The sequence below is a fragment of the Sesamum indicum genome, linkage group LG13, assembly GCF_000512975.1.
Source record: "Sesamum indicum cultivar Zhongzhi No. 13 linkage group LG13, S_indicum_v1.0, whole genome shotgun sequence".
NCBI lineage: Eukaryota > Viridiplantae > Streptophyta > Magnoliopsida > Lamiales > Pedaliaceae > Sesamum > Sesamum indicum.
Window position 1 is genome coordinate 3,444,087 of NC_026157.1, and position 24,806 is coordinate 3,468,892.

Sequence of the window (24,806 nt, forward strand, 5' to 3'; positions counted from 1 at the left end):
ACACTCTCTCTCTCTCTCTCTCTCTCTCTCTCTCTCTCTCTCTCTCTCTCTCTCTCTCTCTCTCTCTTCTTTAGTTTTTCTGAATCTTATACTTTCTTTAGATATGCGTTATATAGAGGATTCAAGTTCTTCCTGCCTCACCATGTATGAAAAATGTTTCAATTATAAGGTACAAATTCACTTGGGAGCAGGATTGTCTTTGTTAGATGTTTGGATGCCTGCTGCAGTATCCATGCATGCGAGTTCCATCTGATGGTGTACTGGTCTCGTCCATCTGCACCATGTAGATTGATGGAGAGGACTTGGACGCCGCACCTCTGTTATTCTCTCATTCTTTCCTTCCTTGTTTCTCTTGTCATTATAGGCATACAATCTTCAGTTTTATGTTGCCTGTCTTCATTCAATTATGGATTTTGATCTTACAAAATTGAACTCCTGTTTATCTTTATCTTTTAAGTGTTGTTTCTTTCTTTTAGGCTGGCCAAGAGTCGTTTCGATCCATCACGAGGTCATATTACAGAGGTGCAGCTGGCGCGCTTCTGGTTTATGACATCACTAGGTAGAGGAATATCTATACTTTGTCACGTTTTCTGTTATTTATTAACTTACAATTGAAGCTTTAATAATGGTGGTTAGCAGACTGCATTTCTCAGCATTAAGGCTTGTGTTTAGATTTTTCGACCTGTTTCTTTGTAATGCTTGGTTATTGGTGAGGATTACTTATCCTTGTAGCTGGAAACAAAATTATAGTATTGCAGCATGTTGCTATATACAATATCTCAGTGTCCAATGTTTAGCTAGGAAATCAACAAAACATGCATACTACAGTTCATTATCTGTATGGCCTGTGGTGATTGACGCTTTGGTCAATTACAAGAAGACCTAAAATTCTGGTTGAGTTTATCATATAGGATATCAAGGATAAATAGGCATATCAACATTAAATGTAGGAAGGAAGCTGATCTTTTAATTTAATTAGTAGAATAGAAGTAGGAAAAATCCTTTTTGATGGCAAAGGTCTGGGCTTTCCAAATTCTAACAGTGTGTTGGCAAACATTAACTATTCTCTTTCTACTTGGGTCCAATTCTTATATGATATGAATGAGTGAGCTTTATCGATAAATTGGAAATGTGTCGTGTTCCCAGGAGGGAAACCTTTAATCATCTTGCAAGCTGGCTGGAAGATGCTAGGCAGCACGCAAATCCAAATATGACAATCATCCTTATAGGAAACAAAAGTGATCTTGCTCATCGAAGAGCAGTAAGCAAGGATGAGGGAGAACAGTTTGCAAAAGAAAATGGGCTTCTATTCTTGGAGGCATCTGCCAGAACAGCCCAAAATGTTGAGGAGGTACTATAGTTAGACCAAATCTTAGAGAACTTACCTCTCGTAATTTTACTTCTGTCATTGTCCAATTTCTTTACTATCTTTTCCCTTCATTTTATGAGCAGGCATTCACAAGGACTGCAGCCAAGATACTTCAGAAGATACAGGAAGGAGTCTTTGATCTATCGAACGAGGTAAAGCACTGGTCACCCGACTTAATGCTGTGACATGTCATTAGGACAATCAGGATGACCTTCCCATTACTGCTACCTGAGTGTTGATATAAAGTAACCTTGTCTATGGTGATTCACTTGTCTTTGTCCGCAGTGAAAAGCTTGCTTTTTTCACCATTAAGTTACCTTGCAACTTGAATTCCTCATGTTTATATTTGCCTTCAGAAGCAAAACAAAGAAATTTTATATGGTAATTCATTTAAATATCCTTGTGGATTCGTCAGTACTGGAAATGAAGTTCTTGAGTGGCATACCTTTCTAGCACCATCATAATATAGTGATTTCATTTCTTGCATTTTCCTAGGAAAGATATATATAGTTATATATGTAGCTTCTTGACTAGTTTTATGTTTGAGTGAAATTGCAGTCATCCGGCATCAAAGTTGGCTATGTACGTCCTCAGGGCTCAGGAGGTGGGAGAGAGGGAGCTGTTGCTCAAAGAGGTGGATGTTGCAGCTGATTGTAGATATATCAAAGTTGCTGAAAGAGGTCAATCCTCCCTCCGATCGTAGATATATAAAGGGGTTGTAACCTTCTAGTGTCTGCCAATCTGCTTCCATGAATTCAGAATCTGATTGTTTGAAAGAAATTGCACAGTTCAAGTTATTTAAATGAACTGGCATAGGAAAATTAAACGCAACCTCTATGGAGATTCAGTTGCATAGATGCGATAAACTTTGACTGGTTCTGATGTATATTGTCCTCTAATTATATCCTATCATATTGATTCCTTTTAACGTATTTTCTCTCACTTCACCAACAGGCTTCCAGGTGTATATCTAATTTCCTGGCCGGTTTGCATACGAGGATACAATTCCTGGGTGCTTTAACCTATTGCCTTGCTTTTTCTTTTTTTCCCCTGATTATATAAAACCAAAATTTGGATTAGATACTTTCTAATAGAAGAAAATAACGGAGTCGAAAGGATTTTAATTGTTGGCTGGGCGTGTAACCAGCTTCGTCCTAGTTCTAGAATTACCGATATGCAACATCACGTTAGTGTTCCTCCACGTAAATAACAGTGAAGCACTTGATCTAGAAATACAACTACGGGAAAAATGTGAAACAAAAGACAATAATAAATATATTGTTAGAACAATGACCAATTTCAGACAAGCTCTAATCCAAAATCTTTTTTTCATATTTATTCTATCTTCCGCCTCCAGTTCCAACTCTTAATCGAAGATTGTTGAGAGTTCTGGAAACTAACATCAATCGCGGATCATCCTCTGGTATCTCTCTTTCCTGAGAATGGAAGGGTGATAAAGATTGAGAGTCGCCAATAAGAGCAAGACATCGTGCAAATGCAGAACCCCCAAAAAAAAAGGAATTGAATACTCACTTTCAAACCATTGTGATATGCTTCCACAGCTGGGAGTGATGGGGTCATTTTACGAGCTTGCATCATATCCCATATTAAGTTAGCAGTGGTATATCCGCCGGTCTGTAGAGCAATACAAAGAATTGTTAGCCTGGACCAAAAGCTAATCATAATGGATGAAGTGACATACTGTTACAGAAACATAAATAGAACGTGAAATATCCCTTGAGAGTTGCTCAGGAAACCAAATATAGCTGTTTGTATCTTTTGGGATTACCTTTTCGCCAGAGGCAACAAGAAGGAGATCATTTCCCATCTTAGGACTCAGGAAGAAGCCCCTAGAATTCATATTAATCTGGATGATGAATAAAAAATATGTTAGGAAGAGTATCCAACATTGACGATTCATTTCAAATAGAATGGGTAGCTGACTGCTTATCAATAAGATAGTTTCGCATTGGTGGATAAAAGTAACTCATTGAAATAAACTTCGTAAGACTTGGCATACCAGTGTCTCCTGAGCAAGTTGCATTCCCCTGGGTGTATATCCAACCATCGCTCCTTCAGCAAGTGTCTGCAACAGGAGAAGTTGCACTATTACAATATAAGGATAGGTGATGTCTAACAGTCAAGAAAATATGCACTTGAATGAGATCATAATTGAAGTTGAGCTATGAATAGCAATAAAAATAGCTAGTAGAAGAAAGGTGAAGTTCACGAATGTTCAAGTACACTAGATTGAACTCTTCAGAATGTCAAGCAAAAAATATATCGCAAGGCATGAGACTTTTTTCCATAAGGCTTGTTTCTTTCATGACCGCTTATCAGACTTGTGCATGTGGCTAATTAAGAAAGCAACATCTGGCAAGGTGGGGTTTCATTTTGCAGAAACACCAAGGAGTTCCTAAAAACCATCATCAGTTGTATTGCAGTAAAAGCAATTTTTTTATTTTTTATAATCTTCTCTTGGGTGGTGGCAGGAAGGTGTTAAATTGACTATGTATCAATGTATTCCCAAAGAAACGTATTATTTGGTGGCAGAAAAGCAGGTATGTTCAGAACTCACCACATAGAGTTCTACCATAGCGGGTCTGTTTGAATTCATGTAGTCTTCAAAAACTTTTACACCACGTTCTATGTCACCAGCATGAAGGTAGCACCTGTATGAGGGAGTCACCCATCGAGCAGATAAACCTCAGCAGAATAGATAAACAAAAGTAACTTTTTACATGACATCTGGAATAGAAGAAATGCATCTATATCATGCTAGCATCATCGATATCCAGAATCTCATGGAAAATGAAATATAATAGGAAGATTATGTCAGTAACTCTTTCCTGTTCTTCTCTAAACAATATATAAACTAAACCTTGAATCTTTTTAATATGTTCGAAGATCAAGAGTAGCTATAAGAAATAGAATTAAAAAGTGATGCATATCCAAATGGAGCCTCATCAAGATAATTATCAAGAGTCAGAAACTCATTCCTTAGAAGCTCCATCTGCATGGAGCCTTGTTGAAGTTAATTCCAAGAAATACTTGAGAATTGAAACAAATAATGGATAGATTTCTGGAGAAGATAAAGTTAAAAGCCATTGATGTTAACTTCTTCCAGAAGGACTTCCTGAGATGGAAATTGTACAAGAAGTCTATTCTTTTTATCAAATCTTGCAGTCCAATTATTTGTCAATTAACCAAACTTTTCGATCCAAAAGTCTACTAGAGAGGGTGGCAGAAAAAGCTCAGAGTTTCTTTGCCAACATAAAAACCTTACTTTGTAGGACATCGAATGGTAAATATCATAAATGACACAAGGTCCAAGACTACCATAGAGAGTACAAACTAAAACAACATTGGATGCCACTTCCAATTTATGAACAGTTACAGTTTAAGAGTATCATCTAAAGTTGAATGCAAACATTACAGATGCTAGCATGCTACCTTATAAAGCATGGAAAAGGCTGGACAACATACATAAATGTGGAAATTGATAGGTAAAATATTATAGGTGGCCTGCCATTTGGGTTTTTCCCTTGTATTACCTCATAACTTGCAATAAAATGAAAACATCTGGTGTTTTTCCATCCTTCTCGAGCATCTCCAGAAGTCTTTCAATTGCCTGCCAGATTATGGATATTCAAACTTAAATATGAGCAGAGACAGATATGTTGGAGATCACTTTCTTGCAAGCTTTGGACACTTAGCGACACAAAATTATCTGCAACATAGGCATTCCTTACATACATGAATAGTAAGTGTGTAGATTAGTGACCTATGTTCTGGCAAAAGGAAGTTGATACCTTGTTGGGAGTGTAATCGTGGTTTTATACAATAATTTATGGCTTACCAAGATGGGTGTTCAAAAAGAAGCAAAAGGAGGAATCACATTTTATCCTTCTCTTGCTTAGAATGAGCATAACATCATGGAATACTAATGGTCTAATGCTAAGACATTATGCTTTTAAACTTTGAAGTATCACTATTTGCCATTCTATTTTGTGGTATAATAATCTAGCATTTGTTATTCCCATCCCAACCAAAACTGAACATTATTATAACCATCTGATACAGGAACCAGAAAAAACAAAAGAAACAATATCTTTTCACCGAATCGGGTGTTTAATGTAGAGGAAAGAAGGTGAAATCACATAAAAAGATAACAAGATAATAAAGCGAATGCAATTCCACCCATATAGGCAAGAAACAAGCTACTCGTCAAAATGTGGCAAGCATTGGCCCACTCGATCTCGAAGTATCATAGTTGAAGCAAGCTTGAATCACAAGGATATGATTCTCCAGAGATCACGACCGATACAATATGACAAAGCAAATCAAATAAGCAAGGAACTAAAATGTGGGAATAAGCATGAGCCCTGGGGTGCGTATCTAGGTCACAAGCAGCAAAAATTTTCTTTCCTTCCATATATATAAAGGACCACAAAAAACAAGATCAAACCAAGAGCGGAAATTTTTAAAAATAAAAAGAAGCAAGAAGAAACAACTGCAGAATCTCAATGAGAACACGGCAGTTCACTTGTTACCTGGACATCCCCAAGGTCAGCACAAGCATGAAATGCAACATGGTATACAGTCAAATGTTTGGCTATAAATCCACCACGCCGATGAATATATTCTGCAGTAGGGAGATTGTACAATTCTTCTTCAGAAATACCCATCATAACATTTTCAGCGTTGTCTTTTGTTTGATCAACCGAGGACCATCCTTTAGACTGCTCAACAAGCTCAATAATCTTTTCCAAAAAGAAAATGGCATCATAAATTTCCCATACATCTTTATTTGTGAAGTCAGATATGTTAAAGGAATAGCAAGCACCAGCTTAAATGAAATTCTACAGGAGAACTAGATAATTACTTTGGAAGTTGTATCGTCAGAGAGGGCTGCCTTATTCTTGTGAGCGATTATAAGTCCAGCATAACTAAATTTGTTCAAACCAAGGCCAGCAGCAGTCAGATCCCGGACTATAGCATACCTACAAAATGAAAAGATAATAGATGTACCATTATCACTTATTGCAAGGATGCAAAATATTCACAAGTTGCAGTTCATAACTAAATAAAAGAAGCACTATTAATCAAGAGAACAAAAAGTTAAAAATGCTGCAAACTATCAAGAAAAAGACTATAAGTAGCAGTGTTAAGGTGAGTTCTATCTTAATTGTCATTAGTTATCCATCTTCTTTGCAGACAGAACAATGAAGATTTCACATATCCTTGAACACATGCATTTGCAGTGGGTAAAGCAAATTTTGATTTAAGCCTAGATGACAGAACAGTCACTAGAATAAGGGTCAGAGTTTAAACACTGAACAATAAGCTTACACTCGATCTAATCTGCCAGATGCTGCACATGCATGAAGTAGACATAAGTAGGTTTGCCCAGTAGGTTTCACTTGAAATCTCTTCATTTCTTCTAGAAGCTTCAGCTCAGAGGCCCAAAAAAATGTAATTAATTCTTCAAATACTATAAACTAAATCTAACATAAAACAAGAATGCGCCAAGCCAATATGTGACAATACCCTAATCGCCTGATCAGAATTCTTGCACTTTCCACATGTAGACATCAAGTAGTTGTATAACGCAACCTGAAGAAACATAAACAGCAGTTTTGATTATCATGTCTAGCAACTGTGCAATAACTGTTTGCAGATATATAGAAAAGATTAGCTCATCCAGTGCCCCAGGATCATGATTCACACATTATGTAAGCCATCTGATCTGCATTGCTGATTTTCTGATGTAATTATTTCCAATTCTCAAATTCTATTGGCACATATTAGATTTGAGTAGTGCTCCAAGAGGAACATGAATTAACCATACATTCTCAAGCATTTTTGTCAAACAATCAAGGAAAAATAGAGATCCGCATTATCTAGAGCACCAATAATGATTTCGTGCATAAGTTTATTGACTTGCTATGAAATATCAACATAATAGTGAAAGCAAAGTCAGAAATACATACATCAGGAACTAGACCCATAGATTGCATTTCGTCGCGGAAAAAGAAAGCATCTTGCATTCGAGCACCTTTCATTGTCCCCACAATGAGTGAGTGAAATGTGTCCCTCTCTGGCTTCACTCCATCCAGCATCATATCATCATACACATCCCTCAACAAATAATGCCTAAAAGTTTTCCCAAATCACACGTAGCATTGATTTCAGAGCCAAAATCAATTGAAAATAGAAATGTCAAAAAATCTGGACCCCTAATGTCACTAAGAACACTGCATAAAAAAATTTCTTCATCCAGTTTTAAAGGAAATACACTCAATACTTTTCCAAATTTATTTTAAGATACTCCACGACATTCAAAAAGTATTTAACATTCACTATTTTCTGCAAAAGGGAAGGTGAAAAAAATCAGTTTTTTAATATTTTTTTCCTTTTCCTCACTATATACTAAATCCTAAATCCAAATGCAACATCACATAATGATAAAAAAAAGGTAACAACCTTCGCTGAGAAGTGATAGAGCCGATGACAGTGTTGTATTCAGCCTCATTGTTGGCATAATTCCGCTTCAAGTATTCCTCCGACGGCGCACAGAAATTCCGACGCCCCAGTCCACGAACCACCGCACGAGGATTCCCTGAGTACACAAAAGATTGAACACCAATTATGAACAAATACAAAATCACAAACATTCAGAAACCCGTACATATACAAAGTTTCTGTTAGTATATCCTGTAGATTTCGAGTCGAAGCACCTAAGAGCGCACGGACGAGCTTCATGACAGAAAAAGCAGTCCAAACTGAAGTCGATCTTTTAGGGTTTTCTTGAGCAAGGTTGAAGAAAAAGGGGAACGCATAAACCCTTGAAGCTGCCCAACTGACGCGGCTGAGGTATGGACACTGCGTGCACTTTCAGGTGACACCGTTTCTTCTTAAAACGTTAGTCTGCAGTTCAGCGTTCCTTAAAATCGTTGAGTAAACTTTTTTTCTAAATATTATTAGATATCAAAATAAATTTACATTATATATTTCTATTTTATTATATATAAATTTATAACATAACAATAGTATAATAGTTGTAATTCTTTTTTATATATACATAACAATTAGGGTAAATTATAATGAGATTCCCCTGAAAATTGGAATAGTTATCAATATCTTTTTATTTGAAAAATTACAAATACGCATATGATGTTTGATGAAATTATATTATTTTCTATGGAGGCCTTAAATTATCAATTTTGCTCTTACTTTACTTTTTTTTATAAAAAAAGATAGACAAGGTGGACGAAAATTTTGAAACTTACAAAATAATTATCCACTTAGCCCATAATTTTTTAAAAAAAGATAATTATAATTTATAGTCCACAAACGCTTTTTGGTCGGTTCACCACAGAAAATGAATGAAAACTAACATAATGTGCTAATTGTTAGACAATCGTTAAAATTAGAAAGTATTGATAATTTTCCAAACAACAAAAAAGTATTTATAATTATATCAAATTTCACGAAACCTCATTATAATTTACCCAAACAATTAACTGACAATAAAACGATCGGTTTCACCAGACCTGAAATAAAAATTATGTCTAAATAATAAATTTGATAACAAAACCAACAATTTCTCGGTATGATCGCATGATAGTATAATGCAACCAGTCCATCCTTGGTTCCTTACAAGCTGCAAACATTCTGAAATCAAAGACGGTTACAAAAGAAGAACCAACCTAGGATCAAACAGAATACCCATAATGAACCACAGAAGAGATCACACTTTGTGCAGATTTGAACTGATTTGGTGGAGTGAGCTGCTGCAAGAAGAGAGAGATCCGAGCAGAAAGATAACCTTTCCTTGAATCTTCTGCAAATCTCAGCCCATGCAATGTTCACCGGGCCTGCTTTTCTTTGGCAACTTTACTCCTAATCAGCGGCTCTCCAATACCGTTGTCGTCTGTTGTCTCAGTATTCTCTGGTAGGGTATTTTGGCACTTGAGGCCATTGCCCTTGAAGAGAATGAGATCAAGAAAGAAGATGGGCTGTTTATACAGCCCTTGTGTGCATACATGCAATCTGCTTTAGTTGATTGTGAGATTGGTAGGTGAGTGTGTGATATCTGATACATTGCAGTACTTGCCCCTGTATTTACTGATTCACAATTCTTGGTGAATGGTAGGTACTCACCATAAACAAAACTGTGTGAATTTACATTCCTGTTAGGTCCAAGTAGTTGCTGGCTGCCTGAGCAAGCTACACTTGGATAATGTAGCATCATGATAAATGACGACTTTAAAAACTCACAGTAAGAAAGAGCAAATTGAAACAACTGCACCGTCGCAATTTCATAACATTCACATCAGTAAATCTGCCAACAGAATCAATTTCCATTACTGTCCACTTTATCAACAGTGAACCGCGTTTTCAGTCTGATTTCATCAACTTGTTCGAGCTGGGGCAGAATAGAATCAATATGGCAACCAAATCATGTACAAAAAGGTTATATGACTTCGTTCTGTACAGAGTCCGGACCATTAAAAATAAAAAAAAACAGAAGCTTCGTTCTGCATCAAGAACTAATGTAAAGAATTTGGTGGTGGGGTTAGTACCAATGAAGTCCGGATGAGGCTACTTAGTAGAGCTTTATTCTCGTCTCAATGGGACTCCGGCAAATTGGACAAAGCTGAAGTTCTCGACCACACTCACAACATGTCTGAGGAAAACGGCAAGATGTTATATCAGGCTTTATGATATCCTAATAGCACTTGAAATTACCGGTCAAATAAATATGTTACCTGGTGGCCACAACCAAAAGCCATGTCTTTGGGACTACTAAGGCAAATGGGACATATCTGTGAAACAAGTTTAAACTAAGTTTCCGATCACATATACAAATAAATATAAAACTTTCAAGGCGGGGAATGAAGCACTTGCCGAGTTGAAATCTGAAAGCATGCGTTATTTTGTACTGGTTAAAGGACTCTATAGATGTAGGTATTAACATATACATACAAGTCGAAATACCTGGTGTTCATAAGTAGAACTTGGAGCAGAAGGAGCCGCATCAGCAGAAACATTGTGCTCGTAGTACGAACTTGAGCTGTGCTGAAACGTATTTGTGCGCGAGGGTTTTGCACTGATGCCAAATGCACCCCCATAGACAGGAGGAGGAAGAGGAACCCTCTCAGGAATATTTCCTTTCCGTCCACTGAAACATGCCAAAGCATGAACAAGGAAACAGAACAATCACTAAGCAGACATGCACATACTGTTACAACTGCAGCAAAAACGTGTCATACGAGGAAAGTGAAGAAAAGATTACCCCAACAAATTAAGCTCCATAGTTGCTTTATATTGAGATGGAATTTCCATCAATGCTGAAAGAGCAAACTCAGTTTCTTTTCGAGTTTGGTGCACATTTTTAGCCATAATCTCTGTGAAATTAACAAACTAGAAACCCAAGAATATCTCAGTAAAGTGTGCAATATACCAAGTTAGAAATACAGAATATTATCTGAAGCAAGCCACCAACCTGGAAATTATCGAAGTCTCGTGCAGGGATGTTGTCATCAAATTCCTTCATCATGTCCCAAGGGCCGTCTCCCACCCCAACCAAAATAATGGATAAAGGCAACTTGCTGCAAATATTATAGTAACATTAGTCCAAGATAGCCCAGAGTCGAGAAACATAATCTCATACATGTTTGAGAACAGTTACCTTGCTTCAACAATTGCTTGAACAGTTTTCTGCTCCTGAGGGCTTAAGTGACCAAACTCGGTATCAACACTTCTCGTAACCTAAAAAGTGAACAAGATTTGGTGATGTGGTACAAATTACTCAAAATCACAAGAAAAAACAGCTCTAGCATTTGATAGGGCGGTGGATTATCTTCATCAGAATGCATTCATATTTTTCAAATAAATAATGTCAATAATCTAAGGAACAGATATACATTTGTCTTTTGCTTAGAATTATAATAGATAACTAACAAATAAAGAAACCTCAGCAGCAAGTTTCCCTTACATTCCTGATAATAGTGATACAAATCAACGACGTGTTGAATGGTAACATACCTGTCCATCTGCAATAATCAATAAAACATGGTACTGGCCTCCACTCTGCTCAACAACAGTCATAGCCATTTCAATTATTGGTGCAAATGATGTTGGTCCTGTGACAAAGTGAGCGTCAGCAACAAAAACTCAAATCTGATGCTAAGCTCACAAGATAGGGTTAGATGGGAATCCAACCTGCCAGTTTTAGGTTGGGAACAAGTTCTCTGTATCGGCTCAAAACTTCCTCAAATCCATTGCAAAATCTCTCATCAGGGTAGAAACTGAAGACATCTTGATCATGGGTGGATGCTGCCAAGATTAATTAAAAGAAAGAGAAATAGTATAATTGCTGAGTAAGTCCATTATAAACTACGAAGAACTGAAACAAACAGGTGTATCATGAAGTACCATCTCCAAATCCAAAACACGGGATCAAGTTATCATCATCAAAAGCGGCCAAGGTTTTCCCAATAATTGTTATTGCTTGTTCATAGGGATTCAGACCACTTCCAATGTGATGTAAGCTTCGACCATTGTACGACCTCTTGCCTAACAGTGAAACCAAGCTCAGGATATTTCTCCACAAGTTCAAGTACTCATGCTATCTACATGGAAACAAAAACGAGATAGAGCAGCCAACCTGTCCATTCATTGCTCTTAGTAAAATCAATCCCAATAATTAGGTTGGAAGACTCAAGACCAGCACGTGCAAGAGCTTCAGTCACCTATAGAAAATAGTCTCATATTTAATTCTTATGAGGAAGATCAAACATTCAAGAGAATCAGAAATTTGGACCATGATACTAGAAGGCATGAAATTATAGTTTCTGGACAGAGCATAGCACAAACAATCAAAATGATTAGTTTTCAAGATCAGGACATCGAACTCCCGAATATTAAACCATTCCCTTCTACTCCAAAGTTGATTCTAGCCTTCAAATTGCCACCAACCATTAATATCATGCTATCATCAATACCACAATTATTAATACTAGAGCAATTAAATTTGTCCAAGAATTATTCTTCTTGTTACCCATTTCCAGATTATAACATGTTTAGGTTCCTTCTCCAATTGAAAATCAGAATTTTATGTATACACTCTCTCCATCTATAGATAGTAAAACAGCAAGGAAAGAGTAATTTACTTTCTCCACCTGAGACTAAATGCTGCAGATCCTGAAAACCGCATACAAATTGCAAGCCTCCAAGATTTAGAATAACTCCATACTCAACATCTTATTGTAGCCAAGACATTGTTGAATTTGCAACTAGCATGATCAAAGGCATGCATATACATACACATACCTCCTCTAATGACCTATAGTTGTCCGCAATCCTTGAATACCTCCTATCAAGCTTCTTTTGCGGTGCATGCGCTTGAGGTGGAGGCGCATTATATTGGGTGGGTGCATGCGATACAGATGGAGTCTCATAATCTTGAGGAGGAGCGTAGTATTGATCTTGAGGGGGAGCATAATATTGATCTTGTGGTGGATATTCTGCCGGATAAGGATGCTGTACGGGATAATTTTGGGCGTACTGCGAAAATGATGATTGCGCATAATCATGCTGCCACCCAGAGGACGAAGTAGAACGAGTTGTTGAAGGTTGCCTCCAACTCCCTCCATCCCTAGAGCTCGAGCTTTTGTTTCCCATCAAGTCAATTTATCGAAAAAAAAAATCAAGAACTCTTCAAATAGCACAACCCTGGTTAACTCCAACACAGAGTGAATCACGGAAGCCTGTCAAAATCAATAATCCCAGAAATCAAAGACAGCACAAGGCAACCAGAAAGACTAGAAAGAATCATTTACTTCAAACAAACCTTCAATTCCTCTTACAAGACCAAAACAGGGAACCAAGTAAAACCCTCAAAAACTGAACTTACACCAAATCACCAAGGAAGCCCCAATTCTACACAAGTGACCTGAATTCACAAATGCAACAAAATCGTATACTGACTGTGCATAAGAAAATGAAGTGTGAAAATCAATTAAACAGGCTATAAAAGAGAAAGGCAGCTTCAATGAAGAAGAAACAACTTCTCCGTAAACGGTGTGCTGACTTCAGATAGACCCTCAAAAGACCAAGACTCTTCCACGCTACTCTTAAACAGATAAAGACGTACTACTTTATCTGCAATAACTCCACATTATCCCAAATAGACTAAACTCCAAAACAGTGATATACCCAAAAGCAAAAAGAAAAAGAGAGAAAAAACTAAATACACGCAACAAACATCATCAAATTCATATGCACACACTCAAACAATGATAACTTCTAATCTAAGCAAACAACATCAAGTTCTTGTCAAAAATATCACCAACCCCCTCATCCTTCAAAGGGTATTCAGCAAATCAACTAAGCTTTTAAGTTCTGATAACTTAACCGCATTTTTCAAGATCCCATTTGAAACCAACATCAGTAAGTGTGAAAGAAAAAAGAAACCTGATCGGCGCACACAAGATTCTGCGCAACATCTGTTGTCAAGCAGCAGTTTCAGGATGCAAGAATCCGTTTGAGAAATGGGAGAAAGCCAAAGAAAAAGGGGTGTAGCTTTCCTTAATGATTCTTTTTGTCCCTTATATTATTCTAATAAAAATTGCTTTGATGAGAAATTAGTAGGCACATGGAATTTTCTTACACCCGACTTTTTGAAAGATTGATGATTGAAGATTTAGATGTGCCCGACAGACTACAATAGTTGGTTGTTGCGCACACTCAATGTCCTGAGAGAAATAACATAGGAAGGTTGGCCACCAAAAAGTTGAGGCTTAATGGATATGATGGAATATTATCACCTCTATGATGTGTTGGTTCAGTTTTTGCTAAAATGTTTCATAAATTGTACATACATAGGTTTCAACTGAGTGTTTGTAAATGTTGAAAATTGTATTATCATTTTTATTTTTAAAGTATTTAAATTAAATTAATTTAATTAAAAAGTATAAACGCTTTTATAAAATTATGAATATTATATTATTTTTCCAAATACTCAAATTTTATTTTTTTTAAATTTTTCTTTTGTTTTTAAGCATTCATAATTGTTATTGATACCATACTTACAATTTTCTATATTCTTACAATAAATTAGAAGTTATTACAATTACCTTTTCAATTTATTTATACCTTGGTAGAGTTAAGAAAATATATTTTTATTTTTAACAAAGTCATAATGATGCACAACGTAGCAGTCATTGACTCATTGGTTTCGTTTTCTCAACAGAAAATTTATACTTCTTTTTGATTCGGTCTTAATCATTAGTTTGTGTTTAAGTCCGGACCCCACATGAGTTTGAAGTCACGTATTTTTCAAACTTAATTATCGGACAAAGAACATTTCATATTGGGCCCATTGGAGTCTATTAGGCCCATTCTGCAGTTTCGGACTCATGTTAAATCCATATCAATGGCCAATGGGCCATCACCTTAATTTCGGTATTCGTAATTTCTTGATCAATATTTATAATTATGTTAAATTTTAAACAGTAATGTTATACTGAATTTGAATCAAAGCAAAGACAATCAACATAGCAATTATTATTACAGGTGATACTAGAACTAGTTTTTCTTTAAAGGACGAGTACGTGAGGGTAGCTCTATAGCAACATAAAGTGGATCCAAACGAGGTCTCGTACTCAAGTCATGGGACTGTTATATTGGTTGTTTATTTAGATTGATAATCTTTTTCCAGTAAGGAATCTGAACAAAAAATGGATTCCAGCTACTGCAGCAGAAAAGAACAACATACTTGAGCAAGAATAGTGCCACTCCCACTGCTTAAAATCAGGAGTTAAAGCCAAAATTATAATCAAATCCACAACACATTGTTGGTGTGAACAAGCCCAGCTTTTTAACTTCTTGTTCTTATTTAAATCCATGCAAGTTCATATCAGAGCAGTAACAACCTCACACAGTAAGAGTAATGGCCTGTGCAAGAATCCTCTATGTTACTGTTATACTAGTTTCAATGGCACTGGACAACTTAGCACGACGGATCCCTTTATTGCCACCGTGTGATTTTCCAGCAATTTACAATTTTGGCGACTCAAACTCGGATACTGGTGGGATATCAGCAGCATTTGGGCGGATTCCTCCACCATATGGCCAAAGTTTCTTTCCAAGGCCTGCAGGAAGAGCATCAGATGGCCGTCTCATAATAGACTTCATCGGTACTGACTTCTCAACATCTCTTTGTTTTTGCACACAGTAAAGTAACAAAAGTTTATGATGAAGTTATCTAACATGCTGAACTGACTTGTTGCATGTTGCAGCTGAGCACTTGGGCCTGCCGTATTTGAGTTCTTACCTAGATTCGATAGGCACAAACTTTCGACATGGTGCCAACTTCGCTGCTGGTGGATCAGCCATCCGTAGGCAGAACGAGGCAATATTTGAAAGTGGCATAAGTCCGTTCTCACTCGACATCCAAATTGTGCATTTTGATGGGTTCAAAGTGCGAAACACTGAGATATATCACAGAGGTGATTCTTGATCAACTTTATCTTCGCTTTTGATCTTGGAAAAATGATTTACATTCTTTGGAATGAATTTTCAGCTAGGAATCTATCCGACAGAAGACAAGGTCCTCAACCTCAAGAATTCTCCAGGGCTCTATACACATTTGACATCGGTCAGAACGACCTTGTTGCTGGTTTCAGGCAGCTTAGTACACCTCAACTAAGGGCTGCAATACCAGATATCGTTAATCAACTTGCTGCAGCAGTTACAGTGAGTTACTTACATAAAGATTCCAACTTACGGTATTTGTGAAATCTGTAGCAATATCCTAAATGTCTGAATGTATTTCCTCAGCATTTATATCAACAAGGGGCAAGGGCTTTCTGGATTCATAATACAGGGCCAGTTGGATGTCTACCTGCAGCCACTCTTTACATCAGAAAGGCAAAGACCGACAAACATGGATGCAACAAGGATCAAAATGGTATGGCTCTTGAGTTCAACAGACAGCTTAAGGCTAGAGTGTCAAAATTGAGGGCAGAGCTTCCTCAGGCTGCCCTGGTTTACGTGGACGTCTACTCAGCTAAATATCACTTAATCAGCAATACCAAAACTTATGGTCAGTGAAATTCAGTCTGTCTTTCTGTTCATCTGCAAACTTTGATTTGTCTTTTAGGATTGTTGCTATGTTTTAGTTCCTAGAATCTAAACAATTGGCAATCACTGGCTGAGGGAAGTATAAAACAGTACATATGCAAGAAAACGACATGATTTCTTGTGGCATTTCTAGACAACAGCCCTTTTACAAACCTTAGAGTTTTGCTGACAGGATTCATGGACCCCTTGAAGATATGCTGTGGCCATCATGATAGTAACATCCATGTCTGGTGTGGGCAGAGAACATCAGTTAACGGCTCAGAAGTCCTAGGAGTCTCCTGTGGATCTCCTGACTCATACATCAGCTGGGACGGCATACACTACTCGCAGGCTGCAAACCAGTGGATTGCCAATCACATACTCAACGGCTCATTTTCTGATCCCCCATTAACACCTATTACTCAAGCATGTCTCAAGCATTGAGCACGTCCTAGGAGACAGTCCAAAAACATCGGCTACCATCTGTTTCTCAACTTGTAAGATCATAGGCCTAGCTTGATCGACTGTGTAATGAATCAGACATGCTTATCAGGGTTGCTCCTGAACCCTGAAATTCACCTGTTTTGAAATTTCAATTAGTATTGATATATTGTCTAGTTTGTCCTCCAAGTAAGCACTACTGTGACCTTGTTCTTGTCGATGTCAACCTTTTAGGTAAGAATAAACAACTGAGTTATGTACAATCCACTTTGTTTTATTTCGATCACCAAAAGCTGGTTTTTTCAATATATTTGTGGTTAGCGATACATAAGAAGCAAGTGATCTTAATAATGTAATCCAACAAAGATTGATTGTTAACGTTGTTGTATATAAAAATCTTGAAAAAAAAAGGTAGCTTACATAATTAACCTGCTGGAAAAGATTACTGGCCAAACCTAGCTACTTGTATATAAATAATCTGAAAAAATATTTTAATTCTCAAAATTTCATCTCCTTGATCTTCCCCACACCCGAAGTCGAGATCAAGATCACTCGATAGCAAGTGATCTCATCCCATTGCGGGGATCAGGCGCTCGGATCAATGCATGAATATCAGAGAATTATGAAGCTGTACTAGTCATGATCCGTAGTAGTACATATCTGAATAACGTAAGACCACCTAAGAAATGTAGAAATTACTAGATTGTCATTAGTTAAACTATGTTATTACCATAAACTAATCATACATATATGCCAGAATGCAATATGGTAAAATCCACTAGCAGCATGCACCTTTACTGGTTGATGACATTGAAGCATGTCAATCTCCTTTTCCACCACCTTTCGGCCGTATTAGTCAGCCCACCGGATTCCACTATTAAATATTCACTCATCACTTTCTTACCATCTCTCTCTCTCTCTCTCTCTCTCTTTATATATATATATATATATATATATGGCTATGACAACCATAAGAAAAGAAAAATGGGGTTCTTGATAAATTTGGTTTTATGGTTTTTTTTCTCATCACCAACCATAAGAACAAATGGTGACGATGAGGTGATAAACTTACCACCATGTGATTACTCTACCATGTACAACTTTGGTGATTCAAATTCAGACACTGGAGGGATAGCAGCAGCGTTTTATCCACCAGCATCACCTTCCGGTGAGACGTACTACGGTCGGCCGGTCGGCAGGGCCTCCGATGGCCGTCTCATCATAGACTTTATTGGTAAGAAATTGTACAATGAGATATATATAACTTCAAGAAATGAAGAATACTCTGTACATGTTTGTTGCTACTAAATGTTATATTTTTCATGTCATTTGCAACTTTGATTTATATATATGTATGGTTTGTGGTAAAGCTGAGAATCTGGGGTTACCGTATCTGAGTCCGTATCTGGATTCAGTAGGATCCAGTTACCAGAACGGGGCGAACTTTGCAACGGGTGGAGCAACCATTTTACGGCCAAATGGATCTTGGTTTGACAGTGGTCTCAGCCCCTTCAATCTTGAAATCCAAGTTGAGCATTTCACGCAGTTTAAGGATAGAACTGCTTATTTATATGGTCAAGGTCAGTACACACAATAATATGTATATTGCCACCAAGAGTAGCAAAATTCTTACATGTATAGAATTGTGTTACAATTATTATGTAATTGACCATTTTATTTGAGTTGTACACCAATCACATTTGGTAGAATTTAGTCAAACTTAATTTTCACAAGTTAGAATTTCTCAAAAAAAAATATATATGTTTTGTTTTCTTATATTATATGAATAATTAATACGGTAAAATGATAAAATTATAATTTTACAATATTCAGAGACTCTTCTATTTATGATTCCAAATTTATAATTTTTTTTGTATTATTTATAATATATATTTAATAATTTGTCTTGTAATTTTTTGGAACATGTACAGCACAAGACGAGTGCACTAGAAAAAGACTCCCAAGACCTGAGAACTTCTCAGAGGCTCTCTTCACTCTAGACATAGGACAAAACGACGTCGCCGTAGGTATACGAAGTTTGAGCTACGAACTCCAACAAGCAGTCGTCCCCAATATACTCAGCCAGTTCATAACACAAGTTCGAGTAAGCTGAACGTCCCGTCCCTAATATATATCCATAGTTACAAATGTCCGAGTACTGTGGAACCTCATCTAATGATATATTTCAGTTCGAAGATAAATTATAATTTTATAATACTCTACAGGTGTCAAGATTGGTGATTATTAGACATCGTATTGATATGAAATTCTATTGTAAGAGAAGTTTGAGGAGTTATGGCATTTCATGAACCATGTAAAATTACATTATGTTATTCTTATCGCACGTTTCAGGGCTTGTACGAGAGAGGAGCGAGGACGTTCTGGGTACACAACACGGGGCCGATCGGCTGTTTGCCGGTGGCAATTGCTAAAGTGAAAGATCCTGCGCCGGGGTATCTTGATGAGAATGGCTGCGTCAAGAGCCAGAATGATATAGCCTTGCAGTTCAACGAAGAGCTCAAGGATGAGATTGTGAAGCTAAGAGCAGAGCTCTCCGATGCAGCCATAGTCTATGTTGACATGTATGCTGCCAAGTATGAGTTGATCACCAATGCCAAGAATCAAGGTGGCCATCATTTTCATCAAAATAAACTAGATTTAATTTCAATATTTTCAATCCAAACATGACATGTCTCTTGGTAGCACGTTGCGTTCGAGTCGAAATTTATTATTTATAATCCTATTTTTGTTGTGTATTCGACTTCAGCCATAATTTCAGCAAACTTTTGCTGGAGTATGGAGCATGATCCAACGTTATAATTTAGCCTAATTCATACAGATCCCGTTCCGAGAGCTGCAAAAGATATTCTTTTGGACAAAAGTGTACAATTGTAGTTTCAAAAAATATGGATGTCCGCATATTATGATTATTCTAGTAAAAACAAAAATTTGAGCGACTGTAAACATAAAACAATTCTTCGTATGTGGAATCCGTCTGCTATTAACTTGTTGATCATTTGCAGGATTTGAGGACCCTTTCGAGATCTGCTGCGGTTATCATGGGATTGGATACGATGTTTGGTGTGGGAACAAAGGGAATGTAAATGGCACTGAAGTTTATGCTGGTTCTTGTGAAGATCCTTCTAAAATCATCAGCTGGGATGGGGTGCATTACACTGAAGCTGCAAATCATTGGATAGCAAACCGTATTGTGAATGGATCTATGTCGGATCCATCGATCCCAATCACAAGTGCATGCCATGCAAGAGCAAATCTCAGTGCTCTGGGATTCTTCTAATGCATGAGGGCGAAATTTATGAATGTAGCCATGCATGTAAGCGCAATCTAGTTATCTAATGTTGCAATTCAATTGTCCTAGCCAAGACAGGAAGATTTCTTACTTTGGTACATACATAAAAACCTTTTTATATACATCATCACCTGTTTAGTCACATGAGAAGTCAATCTATTGCACTAGCAACACCACGGATTAGAACTGTCAGAAATTCTTGTCTGTAATAGAATTAAATACATGCATTAGGCACATTTGTCGTGTCTTTACAGATATTAACAGGATAGGATCACTGACGATATCCTTCTGGAAGAGGAACAACCCTGTGGAAGGGTACCGACCGCTGAGGCAAAGATCCATCCTCTTCATCATCGTCAAACTCCAAAATGTAACTGTCAAAGGCAAAAAAATTGACGGTTTGATATTCTAACAAAAAAAGAAAAGAGATTGCAATCAACTTAAATAACTCGAACTAATATCAGTTTGCTTTCCATATCATGCAAGAAGGAATTGTAAAGAAACAAAGAGAAGTAAAGAGTTACTTACTCGTCAGTCTTCCTCTGTACGATTTTAAATCACCATCATCAGACGACATGCAAAAGAAATGTAGTTAATTTTGATTTATTTTATATGTATATGAAACATAATGATCAATTAATACCTTGCGAGCTTGGACGACTGTTGCTTTATATAGTGCGGTGGTTTCTGGATACACTGCCAAAACATGTTTCCCAGGAGGAAAATCCGGGACACTAGAGAGATCGGTCCGCTTGGGAAATGGTATAATATGTGACATAGGCAGTTTGTATTTTCTGAAACCAACAAGACAAAGAAAACTCATGGAGTGACTAACAAAAGTATTAACATGGTATGAGTGCCACTCTCAGCCATGACTGAAATGGCAAGAGTGGCAAGGTTTTACGTTTTTTTCTTACCTTCTTTGTTTATTGACATATACAGGAGAGAATGCAACATTGAAGCATTCATGTATATAGTAGTACCAAATAAATTTGACAAATAGATCTAGAAGAAAGTGCCGACCTCTGTCCACTGCCCTCCTCATCATCACCTGGTTCCTCATCCAGGACCTCAAACCTACATAAAGATGCAATTAGGGGATCTGCTAAAAACAATGTAGTCCACAATCCAAGAAAACAAATGAAGTGTAGTTTGTTCTAGATGTTCTGTTTTTTCCACATCAATTACAAGGGAACACAAGAGCTTGCCAGAGATTCCTACAATCAGGGGGCGGCACTTACTCTCTTGTTTCCTTGTCAAAATGGATTACTTTAACCACAAACCATTCATCCTTTCCAGCATCCTCCTGAGTTACCCTTGCTGCTACCTGAACAATGTTGAATATTCTAGTAAAAAACACATTGCCTTCCAGCCACAAAGAAAGTATGACATTATAATGGTATTCAGCTTCTGAGAGAGAGACTGTTCAATGTTCAAACAACTAAAAGGAAAATTGCCAAGATCATGAATGTGTGGATAAAGAGTATACAATGAATGCATACTTGTTCACCCTTCAAATTTGCAAGAGACTCTAGATGATTTCGCATGGAAGGAGAGAGTCTGGAGACATCTGAATCAGCCTTCATCCTCTTTTTCTTCTGCTCGCTACCATCTGCAGTTCATGGAATTCCAATGTAAGACTCTGAAATTAAGGGGATTAATTTATATAGATGTTGTCAAGCTCAAGTTGAATTCCATTTTATGACATTATTATTCCACCCTCATTCGATAACCATAAGCATCTGTATCTTATCCTATTTCCTTGAACAGGTTTCCCTCTGTTGGAGAAGGATTAAAACCTTTTTCTATATTCTCCAATTCACATGTACAATATGTTCAAAAAATGGACAAGTGGTGGATTTTAGCAAAATGAGTGAAGATGTTAAGGGATGAATAGTTAAAAATATCAAGTTTGAAGCATGCCTATAAGAATAAAAGCCCAAGAACTATTGGTTGGTTTACAGCTTCGGCAGTCAGGATAACATTTGCATTTCACAGCAGGTACAAACCTATCCTTCTCCGATGTTGCCCAGCTGTACCAGAAGGCAATAAAGCATCCAGTTGCCCTAACAATTGAGTGGAAACACTGCAAGAATAAAGGAATAACAAGCTAAGAACAAACATGTACCCTTATGCATGACACAAGTTTTAACAACAGGGTGCCATGGTATACAAAGTAGAAAGAAAGCAACATAATTCAAGCATGCACGCCTCTTTATGTTAAGGGTGGAACGAAACCAAAGATTTGCTAAGTACAAGATAGAGACGCTGAGTTCAGAAGTGCCTCCAACTTAAAGCCATTAAATTGGCAGGAACGAGCACTGAGAACGAATTTTCAGAAGATCAGAAACATCTGAAACAAGGGTATAATCAAACATACGTCACTTCACTCTCCGAAAGCTCTTTGGCTTGGATATATAACATCTTAAGCCTTGATAGAGAGTTATCACCAGGCTTTTCAACCACCTCCGGAGCTGCATGCAAAAAAAAAATAAAATAAAGAGAAAGCAGAAAACATCAAAGAAGAACGGAAACAAATAAACAGCAGAATAGAGAGCATTTCACCAAAAACTATGTAATCAGTAAAGTAGCCGATAACTGTCCTAAAAACAGATCAAATGTAATAGCAAATTGCACTTTAGCTAATCATCTACTTTTTGCTATGAAATTTACCCCTATAGTTAAACCAGTGCATACCCCATACTCGTTTCACCTACAAATAAGACAAAGAATACATAGAAAACACACTTGAAAATTACTTCATGCAACAGCATGAAGACCAGGAAATAAATTACAAAATGCCAATTTGTAATCAATTCCAGATTTTCCCTTAGTGGATAAGGATTTAAAGAAGCCTGAACTATGGATCTACCAACTCCAAATTCGCCTATAGCTTGACCGTTGAAAGCTCATTCGAGCCCAACTCCATGAGGTAAAAGTATTAAAGAATAGAGAAAAAGTATCAAATAACTAGAGCTTGAATGATGTTCAGCTCAGCGGTGATCCTGTAGCCTTTCATTACATAATCAAGCATCTTCGGACACACATTGTCTGTTCAAGGCGACCCATTGGTCTACACCCCATAAATTAATAAATTCATCCTACATACAAATTCAACAAACGGCGAGTCCAATTATAGCAGCAACCGTAGAACAGACCAAACTTTATGCGGCACATTCATTAAAGCCCATGCACCGTTTTTTCACATCACGAATTGTCCCAGACACAACGAATTAAGACACATTTGTCTTTTCCTCATTTAGGACAGTCTGAAGAGAGAGAATTCTTAATTCTGATCAAGAGCGAGTTAATTAAACAATAACCAGCAGCAAGTACAAGTAATTATTGACTCACTGGCTTGCAGCTTCTTGTGCATCTTGTTGATCTCGAGCAGGACCTCCTCCTGCTCTTTCCTCAAGCGATCGAGCTCCTTCGAGTTGTCCAATATTCCGGCAATGTCCGGCGACGACATCGCTCTCCCCTCACACTAGCTATCTCCAGTTCCTCGGAAGAATCTAGAAAGTAGATTCTGATTCTGGGTTCTCGATCATTGGCCTCATAATTGAGGATTTCTGAGAGAAAAATTCGAAAAAATTCTTTAAGGAATATTGTTTTGGTTTTAGCTGAGAAAGAGAGAGAGAGAAAGAGAGATTTTTACAGGTGGAAAAGTCCTTTGAAAATTTAAATCTGCCAATCAACATGCGGCTAAGATCTTTGGGGTCGTCAGAAGTACCCGATAGGGGCCACGTGGATTGTGTCCAAGCCCGATGGGTCATGTTTTATTGACCCGTCGTATAAGGATTTAATATGTAATACATAAACTTAATTAATAAAAGACTATTTTGTCCTTATGTTATAAAAAGATGTTATTTTTTTGTTTATTATTTCACTTGTTGTTTGTCACTAATAATTATTTTTCCACAAAAAAAATAAATTTTATTTCGATCAGTATTTCATATTTATATTTTTAAAAATATTAAAAAATATATTGAATTTAATAATGCTCCCACTAAGTAATATAATGTTCATTCATACACAATAATTAAGCTTACATGATTGCAAAAAAAAAATTATTAATTAATCAAATAATAATATGTTAACGAAATAATATAATTGTGATATAGCGCATAAAATATAAAAAAAACTTAAAATATTAAATATATGAAGTGTAAATTTAATTCTTGTTAAAATTTAAATCATTTAAAAATTCTGATGTCAACTTTAAATATATAATTTTGAAAATAAACTAAAAACAATAAAATTGAATAAATTTATTATAATAAGGGTAAAATAGTCAAAAATAAAATTGTATTTATTTATAAAAAAAACCAAAACAGTTAAAATCACCCCCCAATGCACTTCGAACTTTCCGTCTAAAAACACTTTTCTTAATCGTTCCAAAAGTAGAAACATACATTTTAAACCCACATCAAAATGTTTATTTTTATGAAAAATATTAGATTTTGTTTGGAGTTAAACTAATGCCGCATATTTTATGAAAGTATATTAAAAAAATTAGATACAAAATGTGTCAAAAAATACACTACTTAATCT

The 24,806-nt window shown here is 36.7% G+C and overlaps 6 protein-coding genes across 11 annotated transcripts in view; 3 read left to right on the plus strand and 3 right to left on the minus strand.

The window, feature by feature from the left end:
- Positions 1–2,316, plus strand: part of LOC105176301 (ras-related protein RABB1b) — a 3,017-nt gene extending 701 nt beyond the window's left edge. The window contains exons 3-6 of one of the 2 annotated variants that reach the window (XM_011099057.2): positions 477–559; positions 1,147–1,351; positions 1,453–1,521; positions 1,928–2,316. In XM_011099057.2, coding sequence (XP_011097359.1) covers positions 477–559; positions 1,147–1,351; positions 1,453–1,521; positions 1,928–2,020 — 450 coding nt within the window. In that variant the 3' untranslated portion in view covers positions 2,021–2,316. The remainder of the gene's footprint in view (positions 1–476; positions 560–1,146; positions 1,352–1,452; positions 1,522–1,927) is intronic. The other variant, XM_011099056.2, reaches the window with a different exon arrangement.
- On the minus strand, positions 2,531–8,299 carry LOC105176304 (pentatricopeptide repeat-containing protein At4g35850, mitochondrial). Its single transcript, XM_011099062.2, has 13 exons — positions 8,110–8,299; positions 7,856–7,991; positions 7,363–7,525; positions 6,920–6,985; positions 6,722–6,819; positions 6,255–6,372; positions 5,923–6,132; positions 4,924–5,000; positions 3,948–4,041; positions 3,390–3,455; positions 3,159–3,236; positions 2,903–3,004; positions 2,531–2,805 (listed from the first exon to the last, which is right to left on the minus strand). The coding sequence occupies exons 1-13, from the start codon at positions 8,132–8,134 to the stop codon at positions 2,710–2,712; spliced, it is 1,329 nt and encodes a 442-aa protein (XP_011097364.1). The 5' UTR covers positions 8,135–8,299; the 3' UTR covers positions 2,531–2,709.
- On the minus strand, positions 8,927–14,137 carry LOC105176302 (E3 ubiquitin-protein ligase RGLG2-like). Of its 3 annotated transcripts, XM_020698698.1 has the most exons (13): positions 13,853–14,137; positions 13,230–13,331; positions 12,710–13,146; positions 12,045–12,129; positions 11,813–11,953; positions 11,600–11,713; positions 11,423–11,520; positions 11,067–11,146; positions 10,881–10,986; positions 10,671–10,798; positions 10,373–10,556; positions 10,144–10,200; positions 8,927–10,061 (listed from the first exon to the last, which is right to left on the minus strand). In XM_020698698.1, exons 3-13 carry the CDS (start codon positions 13,058–13,060, stop codon positions 9,981–9,983), a joined length of 1,425 nt encoding a protein of 474 aa, XP_020554357.1. In that variant the 5' UTR covers positions 13,061–13,146; positions 13,230–13,331; positions 13,853–14,137; the 3' UTR covers positions 8,927–9,980. The 3 variants fall into 3 exon arrangements, with proteins under 3 accessions (XP_020554357.1, XP_011097363.1, XP_011097362.1); XM_011099061.2 differs by lacking the exon at positions 13,230–13,331; XM_011099060.2 differs by lacking the exon at positions 13,853–14,137 and having other exon boundaries at positions 13,293–13,806.
- On the plus strand, positions 15,230–17,202 carry LOC105176305 (GDSL esterase/lipase At5g14450-like). Its single transcript, XM_011099063.2, has 5 exons — positions 15,230–15,576; positions 15,679–15,888; positions 15,963–16,135; positions 16,220–16,484; positions 16,695–17,202. The coding sequence occupies exons 1-5, from the start codon at positions 15,330–15,332 to the stop codon at positions 16,943–16,945; spliced, it is 1,146 nt and encodes a 381-aa protein (XP_011097365.1). The 5' UTR covers positions 15,230–15,329; the 3' UTR covers positions 16,946–17,202.
- LOC105176306 (GDSL esterase/lipase At5g14450) lies at positions 17,914–20,383 on the plus strand. 3 transcript variants are annotated; one of them, XM_011099064.2, is made up of 5 exons: positions 17,914–18,176; positions 18,313–18,522; positions 18,874–19,046; positions 19,295–19,568; positions 19,966–20,383. In XM_011099064.2, the coding sequence occupies exons 1-5, from the start codon at positions 17,927–17,929 to the stop codon at positions 20,238–20,240; spliced, it is 1,182 nt and encodes a 393-aa protein (XP_011097366.2). In that variant the 5' UTR covers positions 17,914–17,926; the 3' UTR covers positions 20,241–20,383. The 3 variants fall into 3 exon arrangements, with proteins under 3 accessions (XP_011097366.2, XP_011097367.2, XP_020554221.1); XM_011099065.2 differs by having other exon boundaries at positions 18,358–18,522; XM_020698562.1 differs by lacking the exon at positions 18,313–18,522.
- On the minus strand, positions 20,353–23,907 carry LOC105176307 (SAGA-associated factor 29). Its single transcript, XM_011099066.2, has 9 exons — positions 23,607–23,907; positions 22,633–22,726; positions 22,262–22,338; positions 21,755–21,864; positions 21,494–21,579; positions 21,276–21,329; positions 20,896–21,046; positions 20,781–20,794; positions 20,353–20,626 (listed from the first exon to the last, which is right to left on the minus strand). Exons 1-9 carry the CDS (start codon positions 23,722–23,724, stop codon positions 20,524–20,526), a joined length of 807 nt encoding a protein of 268 aa, XP_011097368.1. The 5' UTR covers positions 23,725–23,907; the 3' UTR covers positions 20,353–20,523.